Source organism: Camelus bactrianus, chromosome 17, assembly GCF_048773025.1.
Source record: "Camelus bactrianus isolate YW-2024 breed Bactrian camel chromosome 17, ASM4877302v1, whole genome shotgun sequence".
Classification (NCBI taxonomy): Eukaryota; Metazoa; Chordata; class Mammalia; order Artiodactyla; family Camelidae; genus Camelus; species Camelus bactrianus.
Window position 1 is genome coordinate 5,045,447 of NC_133555.1, and position 20,856 is coordinate 5,066,302.

At 44.2% G+C, this 20,856-nt stretch overlaps 1 protein-coding gene across 15 annotated transcripts in view; it reads right to left on the minus strand.

Moving 5' to 3' along the window:
• The window catches only part of ATG7 (autophagy related 7), a 308,165-nt gene that overhangs the window by 145,957 nt on the left and 141,352 nt on the right, over positions 1–20,856 (minus strand). For all 15 annotated transcript variants that reach the window (XM_074344329.1, XM_074344328.1, XM_074344327.1 and 12 more), the window contains 3 exons: positions 19,753–19,868; positions 15,254–15,329; positions 2,308–2,388 (listed from right to left, as the gene is read on the minus strand). In XM_074344329.1, coding sequence (XP_074200430.1) covers positions 2,308–2,388; positions 15,254–15,329; positions 19,753–19,868 — 273 coding nt within the window. The remainder of the gene's footprint in view (positions 1–2,307; positions 2,389–15,253; positions 15,330–19,752; positions 19,869–20,856) is intronic.

Below are 20,856 nucleotides of genomic sequence, written 5' to 3' on the forward strand. Positions count from 1 at the left end.
GATAAGGAATGACTTGCGTGTACATGAGTCAGCCTCCCCTGTCATAGGAGCAGAGACCTGTATGCTTTCCCACCTCAGGCCCCGTAAAAAGTCTCTTCTATTTATATAAATAAAGTAATAAAGGCGTTATTACTCAGCACAGCTTCCTCTCACTCCCTCCCTCCCCCAGTCTTGCTGTGCTTGTGGTTAAATCAAGACAAGTATAAATACAGCCTTGGTCCTACGGAAAAAAAGCAAAATACTGAAAAACTACCAGAGGAAAAAATTACTTCATGGATGTCAAAGGAGAATTTTTTAAAACTCATTTTTAGCCCCAAAGAACCTTTTTGAAACAGTAACAACTATGCTATGACTCAGTATAACAAATATTATGCTAAGTATGCATTAAGAAAAATTCACATGCACAGAGATGAAAATGTAATTGGATTTGTCATTTCAAAGTATTAATGTTAGGCTTGCAGATAATAGAGAATGACATTCTAAGCAAATAAATAAGTTAGCCAAGTAAATAAATGCTGTGTTTCTACTGTAAGGAAATACATGCACCGATGAAGCAACCTTTTCAGCACAAAAGAAATTTAATACCCAGACCACAGGAAACGTGATCGCTCTGGGAAAGCACAGCTGTTAAAATCCAAGTCAGTTTGTGTTAAATCGTCCAGCATCTGTATGTAAAGCAGGACTCTCAGAATGACCACCAAGAGGAAATAATTTTGCTAACAAAACAGTGATACCTGTATTTAATTTAATGCTTACAGTAAGTGTAAAAGAAAAACACACAGCTATTCTCTTTCAAAGAATATATGGGACCTCAGTTAGCTGGTTTGCTTGTGATCCTTCTATTAACAGTATCTAAAGGTCTAATTTAATCAAAAATAGAACCAGAAAAAAAATTGAGTGCATTTCACTTAGAGAACCCAATTATCTATATTTCATTGACTAGCTAGATCTACATGAAGCCACAGAAAAACCTCTGGCACCTGTGCCAAAGAATTTCATGTGAAAATTAATACTGCCAAGTTATTTTGGGACCAATTAGCTCAGCCATTCAAAGAAAAAAAAAAAACCTGCTCCACTGAAGAGCATATAATCCTAAAACTTGCATTTCTGAAGACAGAAGTGCAAGCAGACATTCTTGAGGCTTTGACTCGAGCAGATACCAGACACCTTAAAGAACCCACAGAAAGAATGAGCTTATGGGCAACTGCTGACAAATGGTAAGCCTTGAATCTCAAAATAGACACTTGGGAGGCCTAATGATAAAACAAGAGCTGAGTTTACTTTTGAAGAAAAAAAATTACTCCAAGTTTTTCAGCACCTAAAATTAACCAAGCTCATCAACACTGTTTGTCAAACGTGAGTTAACTTTCTAGAGAAACTGCTTGGGATTGTGCTTCTCACAAGGTGAGACCCGAGTAAAGTTTCCAAAGAAACTTGTCATTTCACAGTGGAGAGACTTTCCCCAGAATTCAGTCCCGCTCAGACTGCCACGTGTAGGCTACACAGCAAAGAAGTCGCAGATTATAACCGAGAGGCTGCAGTTTGGGATTAATGACCCCAATGCTACTTTGCATAACACTTGAACCTGAAAGTCTTCTCAAGAACCATGAGTTTTAAAAGACCAGGTTAAACTCTGGGCGTTAGACGGCTTAAAGAGGCATCCAGAGGAAATCAGGTACCATACACGGTACACGTGTAAAAATAACTCAGACCACCCCAAAGCCTATTAAAAAACGAGCTGCCATCACTGCAGTTTTGAGATACATAAGCCATTTCCCATTACAAAGGAGGACATGCCAGCTCTATTTTTAGAGCCTCTGAAAAGATCAAAGCTGAACTGGCCCTTTTATTGGCTCCCCATCCAGCCCCTAATCTCTGTTTACTTTGTCTCTGTCATTATGCTGATCTCCAAAAGACACACCACCAGGACTGCACCCCACCCAACCCCGGTCCTCTGAGTAACACTTAAAAATTGCTCTGTGGTGGTCCGTGAGAGGGACGAGCCCTCTGGGGGAGGAACGAAGGACAATAAAGTTCAAATTCAGGCCTCCAAACACGGCGATGCAAGGGCTGATACAGAACTACAACGTCTAACCCACTCTCTCTCTGTACGCTATAAACCAAACTTTCTCAGGCTGGTTTCTCTGTGAGAATGAATACAGGTAAGTGAAAACAAGAAACCCCTTTCTGGTTTTTTAGACCCCACCTCCCCAACAAAAACTCCTCTGGGTTTCAGGTCTCTGGCTGGTGAGGCTGAAGGGCTCCTTTAAAAAAAAAAAAAGTCCCCACAAGTATAGAATGACTTACTTTAGAAGAACAAGCTGTACACTTGTCAAACGCCAGGCTGACAGGAAGGACGTTATCAAACCGTGACAGGAATCCCCGGATCTAAAAACAAACAAACAATTCACATCAAGCCTAGAATGACACGCCTGTGAAATACACATATCATTTCTGACAAGTGAGAAACAATTAATACGGTGGCCTTGACACAGATGACTAACAAAAATGAAGTTCAACATGGATATTTTCCCTTTACTATGTAGTCAGTTTGAGGAAGAATGTATTAGGTCCTTTATTCCATAAAGAACCAAGTCTACAAGCTTTTCACATATTTGAGACCTAAGCACAAATTGACTCCAAAATATACAAAGAAAGCTATAAAACCTAAAGTATTGTTTTAAATAAATGTCTTCAAAAATGTAACAGGTCAACTAGTTTATTATGACAGCTCGCTGTCATACATGTTACAGTGAATACAGGGTAAGTGGGCCTTTCAGGATATGATATTGGATGGGGCTTCACAAGCCAAGAAGGCTGGAGGCTACAGAAGGCAGAAATGGTCCTACATGTATGTCCAGTCACTTGCCTGACTTGGAACAGAGAGGGGATAAAATGCAAAACATACCAAATTTATGGGGAAACCGCGCCACCTTGAGTATCAAGTTCTGAACTACAACTGACTTCCATTCACAGGGTCTTGGGCTATAACCTGGTTTCACAGCCCATGATTTAAGTAATTTATTCAGACCCTATGCCTCTAGAACCACACTTATACCAAACGGGGAGATCTGAACTGTTACATCATTAAAACATTACTACTAAAAATATGTACAGTGAAATCTCTAAAGTCTCCACGGGACTCAACATCGATAACAAGCCAAACACCGTGAATCTTCTCATGGGTTAATTTATCTGATGTTGACAACCACCCTACTGAGAAAGCTCAGTTTGAGGGGAAAGCAACTTGGCCTCACTTGAACAAGCAAAAGAGCCCCTCCCCGCCAATTCTTGTTGCCTTTAGCCACCAACGTTCCCCCCTCACCTCCTACCCCTACCCTGCCCCAAACAAAACCAACAAAACCTGGCAAACTCTTTAAAGAAACAGGCTTCCTTCTGAGGGTGGACACCTCCACCCACCATTAAGCCGACCTTGCAACTAACAGTCTAGCTGCATTTGCATACTGACCGCTGGGAAATCTAACCTTAAAGGACGAGCCTGTAGACATCTTTTAAATGTTGTCATCTGTACGTTATGAAATTTCAAGGTAATCCAAGATCAAAAGTGTCCAGTAGAAATGATGAATTAGCTAGTTGGGATAAGTTAGCTGGCTTCATTGTGAACCTTCAAAAACGTGGCAGTCTTTTAGTTCTCGTATCTCAGGAATGTGGTGACCATTTTTTAATACAGTACTTGAGGCACAGTCAGGGTCCTGAGTTTGCTACCCAGGGCATCCAAGCAGGAGACGGCAAAGTGGCAGAAAAGACTTTAACCACGGGTCACAAATGGGCATGCAGAGATTCTCATGAGGTCTGGAAGTTATGGGCCTGAGAGAATTCTCAGTGAAATTCCTCAGACCTCAATGGCTTTTACATTAAATTTGCCTAGAAAAATTTTCATCATATGTAGCATATTTTCCATTAAAATGTTCATTGACGTGGCGTACATGTTAGGACCTCCATATATGTTCCATGAAAAGGTTCCTTCAGGTGAGGTTTTTTGTTTGTTTTTTGGTTTGATTCTGTTTTTTAAATAGAGGTACTGGGGGATGGAACCCAGGACCTTGTACATGCTAAGCATGCGCTCTACCACTGAGCTATACCCACCCTCTCCCCACCCCCACCACGAAAAGGTTTCTTGATTCTCTTTTCTCTCAGACAGCTAATGTCAAGCTTTCTTTATGTTGTGCAAAGAAGTACTGGTGATTTTCTCTGCTCAACTATTTCACAATTGGAGGTGGGGAGGTAAAGCTGAAAGGAAAGGAGACAATAGACCCAGACAGGAGCAGAAAGGAAGGGAGAAAAAGGAGAGGAAGGAAGGAAGGAGAAAATACAAACATAGAACACAGGTGGTGAGCAACAAGAGAAAGGAGCCTGAGTGACCGGCGCAGCCAAGCAGGGGCCCCAGTACCATTGTTTAGACTCCAGACAGCCCTTTACCAGGAAGCAGTGATTCATTTTCCCAGGATGAAGGAGAACAGTATGTGTGTGTAAGGCCTTTCAAATTCCCCAAGTTGCTATCGGAAGGCTCAGAGATCAACCGAAGTAACTCCAGTTTTAGGAAATTTAAAGAGGAATACCTCTTCTCAAACCGATCCAGCAGACTCCTAACACGCCTAACAGGCATCCCCCAGGTGACCTCTCTCCCTTCCACTGAATCCAACACTCTGCTGTTGATTAATTTTCCTCATACAGCTCTGATGTGTGTCACCCCCCCCCTTTTTAAATTGTAGTGTAGTTGATTTATGATGTTTCTGGTGTACAGGGAAGTGATTCAATTATACTATGTGTGTATATACGTATCCTTTCTCATTATAGGTTATTACAAGATATTGAATATCATTCCCTGTGCTATACAGTAGGACCTAGTTGTTTACCTAGCTATATACAGTAGTGTGTATCTGCTAATCTGAACTTCTAATTTATCCCACCTCGCTCCTTTCCCCTTTGGTAACTATAAGCTTGTTTCCTATGTCTGGAAGTCTGTTTCTGTCGTGTAAATAACTTCATTTGTATCATTATTTTCTCAATTCTACATGTCAGTGATATCATATGAGATTTGCCTTTCTCTGACTTACTGCACTTAGTATGATAATCTCTAGGTCCACTCATGTTGCTGCAAATGGTAATATTTCATTCTTTTTTATGGCCGAGTACTATTCCATTGTATATATATGATATGTCGCTTTTTACCAACTTCCTAGAGCTGACCAAAAACAGCAAGAGGACTCCTTATACTGGTATTCAAGGTGCCCCCAGTCTGGGCACGTCACGCCTTTCCAGTTACATCTTCCACTGAATCTTCTCACTGGCTTCATACAACTACTAAGCTGAACTACAACTTCCCTTCCAAAAATAATCCACCCACCACTTGACTTAGTTAGAGATAATGCCTTCATTACATGAAATCCTTCTCTTTGGTATTTATCACCCAAATACCTCGTGTAATAGTCGCTTCTTTAAAAACAAAAATAACAGGTTTACCGGGATAAAATTCATGCAACATAAAAATCATCTTTTTTGAGTATATGATGTCAGTGGCTTTTAGTATATTCATGGAATTTTGTAAACATCACCAATATCTAATTTCAGAACATTTTCATCACCCCAAAAAAGAAACTCAGAAGCCATCAGCAATTAGTCCCCATTCTCCATTTTTCCCAGACCCTGGCAACCAGTAATCTACTTTCTATTTTTATTGATTTGCCTAATTTGCATATTTCATATAAATAGAATCATACATGACTAGCTACTTCACTTAGCATATTGTATCATGTATCTGTACTTCATTTTTATTGCCAAATAATTATATGGCTATACCATATTTTGTTTACCGCTAATAAGTTGATAAACATTGCTTTTGAGCATATACATAGAGTGGAATTAGTGAGTCACATGGTAACTGTATGTTTAACACTTTGAGGACCAGAGTGACTGCACCATATTACATTCCTGCCAGCAAAGTGTGAGGGTTCCAATTTCCTGACCTTGTCAACACTTGTCTGTTTTTGAGTATTGACGTCCTAATGACAGTGAAGTGCTGTCTCACTGTGGTTTTGATCTGCATTTCTCCAACTGAGTTGAGCACTTTTCATGTGCTTCTTGACCATTCATGTATCTTTCCTGGAGAAACGTCTACTCAAATTCTTCACCAAATTTTAAATTGGGTTATTTTTCTTTTTATTGTTGAACCAAAAGTGTCCTACATATATTCCGGATACAAGTTTCCTATCAGATATGTGATTCTGCAAATATTTTCTCCCATTCTGTGGGCTGTCTCTTCACTTTCTGGATTGTGTCCTTTGAAGCACAGACATTTTAATTGTCGGTGTCCTATTTATTTTTCCTTTGGTTGCCTGGCCTTTTGGTATCATATGTAACAAACTGCTTCTCACCCAAGGTCATGAAGATCTAGTATGTTTTACTCTAGTTTAATAGTTTTAGCTCTTACATTTAGGTCTATGACCCATTTAGTTGATTTTTGTATGTGGTGCGAGGTGAGGGTCCAAATTCATTCTTTTGCACGTGGAAGTCCAGTTGTCCTAACGCTTTGCTGAGAAGGTTCTTCTTCCCCCACCAAATCAAGTGACCATAAATGTAAGGGTTCACTTCTGGACTCTCAGCTCTATTCCACTGATCTCTGTGTCCAGCCTCATGACCGTACTACACTGACTTGCTTACAGTGGCTTTGTAGTGATGGGAAATGTGACTCTTCCAACTTTGTTCTTCTTTCTCAGGGTTATTCTAGCTATTCTGAGTCCTCTGCCTTACCACATGAATTTTAGGATCAGCTTGCATAACATAATTACTTAAAATATTATTTTTTCTTTCTTTTGCTTTTAGAGGGCAAGATACAGGTTGAACTATCTGCATTTGCCCATAGCACAGTAATTTGCTCATAATAGGTAACTTAGTATTAATTATGAAATAAATGAGAAAAAAACAAACATCCCCAAACCAACCAAATTATTCATATCTCAGCTATACAGAGTAAATACATCCTAAATAAACCACAAGAAAAACTCCATCTTGCCACCACTCACATTTTCCAGGCAATCTGAAGCCCTTCCCATCAATAACAGTTTAAATCCCCCGCATTACAAATGCACTGAGCTCCCACAACATGCTCTGCATTCCCTAAAAATCTTACAAGAAATGCATAAAGTTTAAAGAGCAGAGGTTGCTACTTAAAATTTTAGCACCTTCCTTAGATATGTATAGACATCCCAGAGCAATCTAAAACCCAGGTACCCCAAGCAAAATCCTACTAAATATAGTCACACCTAATTAGAGAGGCCAGGCACCAAATCACAGTCAAAGACATTATAAAGATTTGTCCCTTGCCTGGGTGGAGAAAAATTCACCATCACCTTCCTACTTACAAGTGAGCAAAGTATATGAAGCAATATGCTCACTCATTCAGTGTTTTTCTAAACTTGCTGGATCAGAAGAATCCCCTAGAACTTGATTCAAAAGATCTGGGGTAAGGCCTGAGCGTCTGTAGGTTTAACCAGCGCCCAGGTGATTCTCATCGGGCGAGCGTTTGGAACAAGATGCTTTCAGTTACCATCCTCATTTACACCTTCCTGTGGTTTGCGCTATACACTCAACATCCCCCGTTAGATGTCAGAAAACAGATGGAAGCAGTTAGCAAGCCTCTCCTCCTTTCCATGTTTTCTAAACATAGCACCACCACACCCAGCTAACATAGCCCACATCTAAATTAACATCTAAATGACAAGGCTTTGTAAAGTGATTTCTCCATCCACTTAGGAACTAAGGCCTCTTGACGGTGCTCAAAATACCATCTTCTAACTCTGGGGACTGCATACAGCTTACAGGGATATTACTCTGGAAAAGGCAGAAAGTCAATTTTGGTAGAGATTGGGAATGTTCTAGAGCTCGCTAGTGGGGGCTGTGGTTATGCACAAGTATATATACTTGTCAAAATTCATTAAAATGCACAAAGGGGGAGGATATAGCTCAGTGGTAGAGTGCATGCTGAGCATGCATGAGGTCCTGGGTTCAACCCCCAGTACCTTCACTAAAAATAAACAAGCCTAATTACCTCCCCCCACCAAAATTAATTAATTTAAAAAAACACACTCAAAATGGGTGCATTTGATTGTACATAAGCTATATCTCAAAAAAGGAGACTAAAAAAACCAGTTTATATCTTATTAACATTTTCAAAACTACAGAAAACACAAAATGAAAAGCATGAGGTCCCTATGGCCCCACAATTCCTCTGCCTCAAAAAAAACCCTCCAGCATCAGTTCCTGTGTAGCCTTCCAGGGAAAAAACAAAATTTTATGTATAAACCAGCTCTACAATGTGTGTATCTTTGCTACTACCGGAGTATTTTAAAAAACCCAGCAGGGAACGACAGAACTTAGGAGGACGATTACCTGTGGTTCCTGGCCCTCTTCCCTCTCCTCAGCCCCAGGCCCCACGAAGGGCAAAAGCAGCTTGAGACGAAATCCCCATCGTCAAACAGCAATGGGGCACGCGGCTGAATGCGCGCTGGGCTCAAAGGGCCGAGTAAGCCAGGGCACGCTCCCCTCACCAGGACGGGTCAAAATACGGCGAGATGCCGCAAAAGGCACCTATGTAGGCTCCTCCCGCCTTCCTCTGGGCTGCCCCAGCACGACAGTGGGTGGGCCTGCGAGAATTCAGTAGGCACACCTGTGCACATCCAATTAGCATCCAAAGGCTCGAAAGCAGGAACACCTGTATGGCTGGGTGTTTGCTGGGGGCTAGGCGTCAAGGGCCCTTCCACAAAGAGAACTAGCGTTGGGAGCACAAAATTCAAAGAGCAGCAGTTGGTCTGTGTTAACTTGACGGGTTACATACTTTGTCCCCTAGGATGCCATCAAGAAGCCATTTTTATAGACTGAAGCTGTTGTTCTCAAAGGCCTGACGTCCCTGGAGGTTGTCTTTCAGTGGATCGGGAACAGAGCTGGGCAATGTGTATTCTGGGATGGCTCCCGAGGTGACTCTGATACACCAGGTGTGGGCGCCCCTGGATTAGGCTGTCTTCCACTTAAAGGCTAACTGAATCCAGCTCTGTACCCAGATTCACTAACGTCTCCTCCGGTCTAGTCTCCATGCAGCAGCCAAACCTCACCACGTCACATCTCAGCGTGTGACTTTTCAGTGGCTTTCCACCCTTGGTTGAAGGTCCAAGCCTTTACAGTGGGCTGGCGAGCCAGCCGGCCTGTGCCCCTCCCACACTGGGCTCTCCTCCCTCTCTTACAGGGACACTGGCTGCCTTTCAGGTTCTCAAGCTCACTAACCTCCCTTCTCACCCATCTTCTCCCGTGTCCTGTGTCTCCCCTAACGTGCTTTCTCCTCTCCCTTCTCCCTTCCACGTAAACAGCTGCTCCCTCCTAACCTGGGAAGCTGTGCAGGAGGGCATGTTCTGGCAGAACGTGGAAATGGTGGCCTAGGGGACTGGGGAGGGGACCGACATTTACTAAGTGCCATCCTGCGTTTAGCTCTCTTGAGTGTTTTCACATGCTCATCTCATTTTGGCCTGACTACTATCCTGTGACCTTCCCCATATTCTAGATAAAGAAATCGAGGCTCGGGGGGAAGGGTATAGCCCAGTGGTAGTGTGTGTACTTGGCATGCAAGAGGTCCTGGGTTCAATCCCCAGGACCTCCATCCAAATGAATAAATAAACCTAATTACCTACCCCCCAAAATAAATAAATAAAAAAAATTTTAAAAATAAATCAAGGCTCAGGGAAGTGACAAGATTCACACAAGAACCAAGTGGCAAAGACAGGGATCAGAGTTCTGTTCCTTCTCTCCAAAGAAGGAGAAGGGGGTGGGGGAAGCTGAAAAGCAAGGAGAAGGTAAAAATAAAGGAAGGAAGTAAGAAAAGACCAGAGGAATTTTTTTTTAAAGCCAAAACACCCCTCAAAACCCAAGAACTCAGTATCAAGATAGCCACTATCAGGGTCTGAATAGATTAAATTATCTTCAGTCAATTATGCCCATTTGGCTACAAAATAAAGAGATCAGGAATAAAAAGGGGTCCCTTCCATTCTGGGCCACCCCCGGTGGTGTTTACACCTAAGCTGAGTGAAAGCAGCTCGAGCCCCAAGCCTCGATGGGAAGTGGAGACCCAGCGACCAGCAACAGAGAGCCATCCTGAGAAGGCACCACTGCAACCACCTGGAACCTGCAGCCTTAACTTCACACCGGTTTCCAGCAGGCCTGGCAGTATTTCTAGAGCCTGGGATTTGCATAAATAAAAGCTAAGTCCAAGCTCTGGATTGCTCTTGGATGTTGAAGAGAGTCTTAACCAAATTCAGTGCTAAAATACAGCGTTTAGCAATTGCAAAACCCCAGGCACAGCACAGAGGTCCTTGTTTCAGACAGCAGCTTCAGCTACCACCTGTGACCCACCTCTCATTATCCAACAGGAGTCACCACAGGGCGGAAGAAGCAAGCTGGAAGTGAGCCAGTGTGATCCTTAGAAAAATCCTGCAGAATGCAGCTAATCCTTCCAGCTCGTCCCTACACACTCACTGCTTCCAGAGTTTTATGACATTCCCTGTTACTTTCTTTTTAGGAGGGTAGATAAGCTCCCACTTTACTATTCTAACTAAAAGTGAAAGAGAAAGAGAAAAACAACATTTACAAGTGCCCAGAACAGTGCTAGTCCTTAGAAAATGTAATTTAATCTGTACATGAATACCAGTTGTTTACAGTGTATTATTATGCCCATTTTAGTAATTTAGAACATGAAGTTCAGAAAGGATCAGTAACCTGCCAGAGGTCACAAAGTGACAAGTGGCAAGAACTGCCTCAAATCCTGTTGTCAAATGAGCTAATGAGTGAGTAAATGAAAATGAAATTGAGAGGCAAAGCAGGGACTCTCATCAGATCTGTGTGATCGCAGAGCCTCTGGTTTCCTCCCACATGGGCCCTCCCAAACAGGACAGCCTCACTAGGTGAGCAAAACCTGGGGGCACGAGGAACATCCTGCAACTGACAACACTAGGCCTGAGTCCTTTGGGGATGAGAGATGCTCCCTGAGCCGCTTTGGAGTTCTGGCACTGTGTTTAACTTATGCCTGACTCTGTACGCCAAGGAGAGGGGGGCCCACTTAACCTCTCTGAACCCAGTGGTGCTTGGCACAGAGTCAGTGTTTGGAATCACCTGCTGAAGGGATGGAGGGAGGAAGGGAGAGAGGGAGGGTGAATAGGTCATAGCTGAAGCGGTGCGACAGCAGACATTAGGGCTGTCTGTTTTTCTGGCCAATTCCACTGCCATCAATTTGAGGGGTATAGAATCAGAGAGGCAAGGAGGTTCCTTTTCTTGGGCTACACCTCAGGAAACATGCTCTTACTGCTCATTTTCTTAACCTCGTCATTTTCTTAACCTCGTCCCTCAGCAGTCAGTCTGTCCACATCCCTAGAGGCAGACTGAGACAGCACTTCTGAGCATGGTGGAGAGACCTTGTTAAAAGCTAAGGGCCTGAGGATCTGGGGGCACAGCCTGGGCAGACAGGCCACAGCACGGCCGGAGACCACAGCTCCGTCTCAGCTTCTGCCTCACTTGGAGATTTCCCCTCCCGGGGTCCTCCCCTAGTTTGGGCTTTGTTCTACTTTCCTGAAAGTAACTAAGAGAAAGAACTCAAGAGCCCAAGAGAACCATGGGGTTGGCAAGTCCAAACCCCTAGGAAGGGCCCATTCATCCATTCATCCAGGGTGTTTATTCATCAGTACTTGAGGACCAAGAGTACATTTGTCCAAAGACGGAAAAAAAAAACCCAAAAAACCCATGAAGTGCCTGGTCCACAGTCAGTTAGAGCAGGACTGCTATATTCGTGACTGAGGTGTTCAAACAGCTACTGAACTGCCACGATGCTTTTCATTCTCTGAGGGACGTCCAGTCAAATGAGCAGCAGCTCCATTGGGGGCTGATTTCAGTCATATTCAGGACCTCTCAGCAGCCTGCACACCAACTTCCTGAAGACACCAGGCGTGGCCTCTGCATTTTATAACTCCTTTGGTAGGTGCCTCCTACCAAAGAACCAGAAAAGAGGTCTGGCCTCACGGAACCCAGCCACCACCCCAGGAGCCAGGAAAGACAACTCCCCCCACGCCCCAAATAAAAGATACCACTTGCTGGGAAGCAGAGGGAGTAAGAGGATACCAAGACTCACAATGAAAAAATTCTATGAAAGAAGCCAGGCTCCAAAGAGCATGTTCTGTATTATTTCATTTACAGAAAGTTCAAAATTTGAGAAAAGTCTCCCCAGGGGTTCAGAATCAAGAGGTGCTGGCCTCCGTGTGGGAAGGAGGCAATGGTAATGGGAAGAAGCATGGGGGGGGCCCTGGCAGGGTGGGGGTGGGGAAGCCTGGTCACACTTCATTTTGATCTGTGTGCTGGGTCCACGAGTGGTGTTCACTTGGTGATAATCCAAGTTGTATACTTAATGATTTGTGTCACTATGTGTATTTTATGGATTAAAATGACAACTTAAATTAAAAAACCAACCCCTTTACAGACAGGAAGTGGCTTCTACTTATTGCTGCCTGCTCACAGAATATCGTCCGGTACATCCGGCCAGAGACTTTAAAAAAAGAACAAACCCATAAGCCTATTTTCTCACCTTCAAGTGGGGTTTTCACGGTTTTCAAATTCAGTAAGAGGTTTTTTCCAGGCTGAGTATCACTGAATTGCAGTGCCTAATCAAGCCTTCTGCTCTCGGCCAGTCTCTGGATGGGCCAAATTCTGCCTGCGGTCCCTGGAGAGACGCACTAAGTAATCCCCAGGCCTTCCAGGTCTGACTCGCGGAGCGCGGAGGTGCTGAGAGCACAGGCTGAGGGAAGCAGCCTTCCCCAGATTACACACTGAGTTGCTGGTGGGGGGCCTTGTGATTCCCTGTCCAAAGATGGTCACTTTGCTACCACATCCCATTCTTCAGGGGCCAATTAATAAACACTCTCCTTTGGGGAACTGAGAAAAAACGAGCCCGGGGAATGTCACTGGCCGTTCTCTGTATACAAAGCACACAAAGGGGTTTACCGAGTTCCTCTCCAGCAGGAAGTCATTTGTCTCTGAGAGCCAGGAAGAGGAGGAGGGAAGTGCTGAGTCTGCACTGCAGCACAGCCCAGTGTTTTTGTGGAAACGATGTTCTCCTAATCAAAACACAGTTGCATAAATGGACTTACTCCACTTGGAAAAAAAAAAAAAGAAACTTAAACCCTATAAATAGGGACCACACAGCCTTGATTAATTTTAAAGTTCTTTCTCCACTATCTTTCTTAGAAAGTAGCTAAAAATAAAGGCCTGAAACTTGAAATAATGGAAGCAAGTAATCACACGCATGCACTCGGCTTTTCCCATATATGGCCGTGCTATTCTTCAGCCTATGAAAAGGCCAAATGAAGAGGTGGCCAACAACCAAAATAATCCCTCAGACACTTGAAAAGGAGGAGAAAGAATTAGAAGAGGGGGCGAATGACAATGGCAAGGCTCAAAGGGGCTGAATAACACGGAGAGGGATTAGTCGCCATAGTGCTTTGAAAACATGGGCACATGCACTCTGACACCGGACTGTCCGCAGAGACTGGTCCATCCTCCGGCCTCAGCACTGAGGACTGGCAACCGCAGTGATTTAACATAAAGGACTTGAGGAAGGAAGCAGTGCAGGGGCATGACTGAGAATGTAATCAAGGCCCTTCTCAGTAGGAAATCTGTAAAGGAGAGGAGGGCACATCTCAAAGTCAGAAGAAAGTGATGGAGACACCAAAAAGGGAAGAGGGCCAGGTTTCAAATGAGAGCGTCCAGGGCAGAGGTCAGCTCTGCACGACGCTTCCCTGTGACGGGGGTTATGACGGGGTCTGCTGGGTCCTGCTGGAAACATCTCTGAGAAAAGAACACATTCAGGTCAAATAAATGCCACCTTGAGTGAGGCAGGCTGGAAAAGTCACATCTGCATGTTCTGTGGTTTACAAAGCCTTGTCTGAGACAGGTCTGGACACAAGGTAAAGCACCTGCTTCTCTGACACGGAAACCGCAGCTCAGGGAGGGTAAATGACCCAACACAGGTCCCTGACAGCAACTCAGGGCAAGAAGCCCACAGCAGCGATTCAATGCCAACTCCCTGGATGGTGGGGCTGGGGCCATTTCCACCCACAAAACTGCAGAAGAGCCCCAGCCAGAGAGCCAAGTTTAGGTCTGGATTTTGGCGTACCCACTCCCTCTATCTGCAACTGTGGCCAAGTAATGTCCCCTCTTCTGATGGGGATCCTCAACCAGAAAACGCAGGGGCAGGCGTGGGGAGGCAGCGAGGGCCGAATGTGACCTGCGTGGGTCCCTTGCCCTCTGCGCTGTCTGTGAGTCTGTCCTCACCAACAAGAGTGCCAGCCTCGGCCGGGCCTGCCGGGCTCCATCACCACTTCCCTCGGGAGACGGCCTTCCTGCTCCAGACTGAAATACACGCATGGAACCTAGAGGAAGATTTCCAAAAAGCGAGAAAAACCTCCAAAGCCTAATAACAAAAACTGGTGAAGAAGCGCCATGAATTTAAAACTTCCCTTCCAGTCCTCCTTCTCTCTTCCCTCTCGGTGGGACGGACCTTCCTTCTGAAGCTTCAGACTGTTCTTCTGAAAAGACACCCCACTTTCTGGTGACACTGTACACTTCCAATGGCTTCCCCCGCACGCCCAGAAGGGCTTCTCCATGGCTATGGAGTCCATCACAACAACACACAACAGCCACAGAAGTGGCAGCAGCAGCGCTGCCGAGGCCCTGGATGTCCCAGGCCCTGCTGCCGAGCCCTTCTGCGCCTCACCTCCAATCTCTGCAGGCCGGCTGAGGCTGGCACTCTTGCCTCCACTTATAGATAAGACGGCTAGGGCTCAGAGAAGTTTAGTCACTTGGCTAAGGAAGGCCATCTTAATAACTGCACGGCTGGGACTGAAGCCGCTGTCTGCTTAATTTCAAAGCCCATCTCCTTTCTGAGGCCCCCGGTCAACATGCTAAATGTATTGAGACTTTGGGTAATGGTGCTTGTTCAGGATTTCTTCTCGTCACCATCCTACAGAATGGGCCACCTTCCAGGTGGTCACAAAGACAAATTTCCCACTGAAATTCCAGGGATGCTGGGAGAAGTTGGGTGGGAAAGAGGTGGGCTGGCATGATGGCACAGTAAAGTGACCCCAAATACTGTCCCTCTGCACCACTGGGGTCGGGTCCAGAACTGTGATTTCATTTCCAAATCACTAACCTGGTGAGGCACGAGCCCAAGAGCCGTTGGAGGCTCATTCATGCGGTCGTCACTGCTGCTGGCAATGGCGTAGCCCCTGAGAAAAGGAAACAGAGCTGCTCATTTCATAAAAGTTTATGTTTAACTTCTGTGAGGATGATCTGGAGGAGGTCACATATGATTTACAAGGATAACTGAAACGGCCCTTGCTAGGCAGCATAAGCTGGAAAAAACCCTCATTTCCCCGGGAAGAAGGCAGAATAGTAAGGAAAAAGGGGCCTGTGTTTTGGAGTCAGAAAGACCAGTGACCAAAGGCACGTTGCTGAACTTCTCTGTGCTTTACGTCCATCATCCATAAAACAGGAACAAGACAGCCGTGAGGGCTGACGTAGGGACAAGCCAGGCAAACGGCAAGCACAACGTGCAGCACACGACAAGCCGCTGCGGGTTGCCTCCCTTGCTCAGAGGCCGGCTTGTGAAACACCACGGCACACTGTTGAACTGCAATTTTGCAACAGGAAACTTTCCAACCTTAACTTCTTGAGGAGATGTAAATGCCTCCAAAATGGAGGAGGGAGAAAGAAACATGAGGAATTAATGGGCTGAATGAAGGCACTCCATCGTGAACAACAGTGTGATGTTCACTTATGTCACAGGAGAGCTGCGACATCAGACAGGCCCTGGTTTTAGCCTAGGACCAAGGCCAACATGCCGCACAAAGGGGTCAGTGTGAAGAACTCACAGAGTCTGCTCTCAAAGATTTCATCCCAAATGCTTCCTGTCAGGGGCCGCAATACATGAGGGTACCAGGAATAGCCAAGGGGGGTGACAGTGATAAGAGGAAGACAAAAAAAGCTGCTTATTTTCATTCAGCTCTGAAGCATCTGTATGAGTTACATATGCTACCAACAATGCACAAAGGCTATCTTCTTCAACTGCGTAGAAAAACTGAGTCATACAGTTAATAGGATATTCCTGTTAACTTCTGAGAACTGGAAAAATAAGCCTTTCAAAAATTCAATTCTTTCCTGCCTGTATTACAAATAGCACAGCGGAGTGATTATAAACAGAGTTTGGAGCCAAAGTGGGCTGAGCTAAATCCCAGCTTTACCACCTACCAACGATGTGAATTTCAGCAACTTACTTATCTTCCCTGTGCCTCAATTTCCCCTTCAAAAATGGGACTGATGGTAGTTCTTTCCTAAAGTGTTGGCTATGAAGATTAAATGAGTTACAATCTGTAAAGTGCTCAGAATAGTGCCTAGCACAATGTGAACAAGTGTTTGAAAATAAGTCAGAGTGCACTTGTCACACAGTCAAGTGTAAATACCTGTTTGACTCCAGTCTGACTTCACTACATGACACCTGACATCGCAGTCTCCGGCAGATATTGAGAGGGTCTTAAATTGTTTGTTAATTTTTCTTTTTCTTTTCCCTTTTTTCCATTTTCTGTCCTTTCCTTTTCTTTTCCTTCCTTCTTTCTTTTTTTTAAATTACTGACTCAATTGTTTAAAATTAATTTTTGTCTCACTTTTACTCATTACAAGATGAATTAATTCTATTACTTATAAGGCACAAAGTAAGATCTTGTCCTTACTTGGGGAAGGCAGGGTGTGTAGCCCACAGCTGTGCTAATTTCAGTATCTGTAATATAACGTGTATACAACGTGTTAGACATATTGACCACCAAAAGGCCCAAGGTCAAGTTGAAACAAACCAGCCTATCCTTTCCTTCCTCTCACGTGCAAGACTAGCACACAATGAGTGCTCAATATGTTAAAAAAGATTTTTACAATTGGTGTGGTATTACTGGATTAGGTGGTCAGGACCAACATTCCCACTGAGAACTAACAGAAAAGTTAGACAAAGTATAAAAACCTTCGTTTGAAAGTATCAGAGAGCTACCAAGGTCGGGGAGAACTGGAGGTCAAAGTCTGTGAGTGGAAGGGAGCCCACAGGGTTAAACCAGGCATTGCAAGGGGAGCTTTCCCCCGTAAAGTAACTGCCAATCTCCAGAAGCAGTGGTCTTGGATGAGAAGCTGAACAGTGATACTGTCTGACTCGTGGGGCTGATGGCAAAATCCAGACTTTGAGGTTTGCCAATAAGGAAGAAACACAGAAAATATTCCAGGCTTTGGGTTGGGACCACAGAGGGTTACATCTTTAGACTAAGGGTGGACCAGAAACAAGCCCCCATTGGACCAGGTGTTCTAGGATGGTAGTCCACCTGGCTAAGCAGCTTGCCAGAAGGAAACAAAAGTCACAACATCTCTATAATTTCACATATAATGTCCAATACTCAATCAAAAATAACCAAGCAGATGCAAGGAACTGAAGAAATTTAAATACTGATTGGATATGGGATAATATTAGGGAATTGCCTTTTGTTTTTATATGTAAAATAGTAGTGCTACATACTAAAAAGATACATTTACACGAATGTAATGCTATGTCTTGGACTTGCTTTAAAATAAGCCAGTGGGAGAAGGAAAAACATGGACGTAGTACAGATAAATGATTGGCTGTGTGTTAGTGCAACATCCAACAATGTTGAAGGTGGATGGTGCATACAAGAGGGTTGATATATACACACAAACCGTGTGTGTATCTTTTTTCATATATGCTTGAATTTTCCATAATAAAAAGGTTTTGTTTAAAAAAAATAAAAACCAGGTATATGAGGAGACAATACATAACGGAAAGCCAACAAAAATAGACAATAGGAACACTCATAGGAGATCCCACTAATGGATATTTCTGATAAGAACTTAAAAGAAAAACATGATTAAATGTTTTCAAAGAATGAAAAAAACGCCAGTATTAAAATTTCAGCTGACAACAGGATATGTGTAAAATCAGATCAGATGGAAATTCTAGAACTGAAACATATAATAATGAAATGGAAAACTCAGTGGATGGTTTAGCATGTATTAGACACAGAAGAAGAAAGAATTAGGAAGCTGGAAGATAAGCCAGAAGCAAATAGCCAGACTGAAGCGAGGAAAGACAAAATGATGGGGGTAGGGACAGAAAAGGGCATAAGCTGATTCTAACATGCAACTGGAGACTGGAAAGGAAAGAAGTAAGAAGAGGCAGAAGCAATATTCTGGGACATAATGGCTGAGAATTTTCCACAATGGGTGAAAAACATCAAACTATGGACTCAAGAAGCACTGGGAAGCATAATCAGAATAAATACAGAAGTAGGTATATCATAGTCCAACCTCTGAAACCCAAAGACTAGGGGTAAGGGAAGAGAGAGAAAAACAAATTGTATCAGAGGAGCAGCAATAGACACACCTTACTCCTCAGTCAAGACAACGGCAGCCAGAGGCAACAGGATTGTACTCTCAACGTGCTGAACAAAAACTACCACCACTCTAGAATTCTATATACAGCAAAAGTGTCTTTCAATCTTGAAGATAAAACAAAGACAGTTTCAGAGAAAAAAGAATGGAAATATCTTTGTCACTACCATTTCTAAAGGAAATAATAAAGAGCATTCTTCAGGCCAAAGGAAAATGCCCTCGGCTGGAAGCTCGAGGATACAGAGAGAGATGAAAAGTCACAAAAAGGAAAATATTAGCAAAACGAAATGAATACCAACTACTAACAATAAAAATTATATCTTCTGGAGTTTAAAAAATATAGAACATGCTTCTAAGTGAGTATGCGGCCCCTGCTGGCTGCCTACCCTGCTGCATCCATCTCTGCCTCTGTGTCATCACAGCTCTATTCAGAGGCAACATGTCCAGCCAAAGCAACGACATTTGTCCGTCTTCCTTGCAGTTAAGAGTGCAAAGTCATGGGATATAGGAGTTTTAGGATCAATGGGTAAGTATTCCAGGAGAGCTCTTTAAAAGGGGGCAGTCTCAGCTGAGCACAACTTTTATCCTTCGGTCATTCCTTTCCTCTTCACTTAACACAGAAGCAGAGGTGGAGGGAGAGCAGTCATCTTGTGACCACAAGGTGACAAGCATAAGGAAGAAAGCTAAGAGCGGCTGAGTGAATGATAAGGAACGAGAGCTCCTAATGGAATGCTGGAGCCCTTGGCCCGGCCTTGGACTGCCTGCTCTGGGTGTCTCGCTGCCGGAGAAAAATAAAGCCCGACCCGTCTGGGGAAGTGACTGAAGACGAACCTCTGTTACATACAGCCGAGTGCAGTTTCTATCACATGCCACTCATGCCTTACAAATGTCGAGGGCTAAGGAGAGCAAAACTTACTCACAGAATGAAAGCATGAAGGTCCCAAGGCCCCTACCAAAATTTTTATCCTGCCTTATCTTCGGTTACCAACTAACTCTAAGAGAGTTCAATTCCAGAAGGATGTGGAGACAGAGCTCCAAAGATCACGTGACAAGTTCTCCAGGCCAAAGAATCAGACCAGGTGTTTAAAAATCTTTGTTTATCTGAGGATGGAAAGGACAACACAAATCTCAGAAAAGTCAGACTGAGAAAAGGCCAAAGGAGACACAAAAGCTTTCTTTGTTTAAACTCCCGTCTCTCAACAGCAAACTCACCCTTCTGGATGTTGCAAAACAGAAACCATCAACTCCACTGCCAGGGCTCCCGCAATCATGGCCAGTCCCGGACGGCTCACAGTGCACTGCTGGTCCAAGGTCCGGTCTCTGGTTGACTGGAGAGAAACAGCCACCGACACGCACCCTTAGTTCTAGTGCTCTTGGCTGCAGCTGCCTGAAGCCGGAGCTCCTCCATGACCAGGCTGCAGCATGTAACCAGACGCTCACTGCCGGCAAAGATCACGCAGCCTCACATAATACCATTGGTACCAAGGAAAACAAAATATACAGTTTAGGTAACTAAATGAGGTACTATGCTAAAAAGGATTAGCAGTTATAAACAAATTAAAGATCGGATGAGGCCTCGCTGCCTTACACAGGGGGCTGCCTCGTGTGTTCTTTTAACTGCCTCAGCTCTCCTATGCTTGAGGGTGGGGAGGCAGAGACACAGCAAGGAACAACACTGGAAGAGAGCAAGCGATTCTGCGGGGACACTGTGACCGTGCTGACGCCTCCAAGTGCCTGTGAGACGGGAGCAACGGTCTGCTTCTCCTGTGGCTTCAGTTCCCGTGTGCCTCGCACAGCCGGGCGTCTGGCCACCCTGAGTGTGATCCCAGCACCTAAGTGCAAGTATTTTTGCTACAACATGGCTCCAAAGAGAAGCCTTCATTAGTTCCCTCTAAGAAATTCTAATCCTCCAACTCTGGGCAAATTTAAGGGGTTATTAGAGATAAATTTGACTCTGAAATGTCTGCCTTATGAACAGATGCGACTTTACTACAACTGACCCTTGACCCTTATCCCTACTTGTTGGTGATAAGAAAACAACAGGCTGAACTGAGTATTATAACCCATGAAGGAGATAAAGCTACCTTGCTTCGCATAAGAGGATATTTATCTTTTTCTCTTTATCCTGGGGAGCATAAAAGCCAGTCATCCGAAAGAGGTATGAGTTACTATGGAAGAAGCCTTAAAAGAAGGGGAAAATGCAGGGGAGGGTGCCTTCAATGCCGCTGCTCGGTTTTACTAGCAATGACTACTGGCTCTGGTGAAAGGCCGCTCCTGCTGACCCTGCTTGCCCCGCGGCATTAAGACCACAGAACC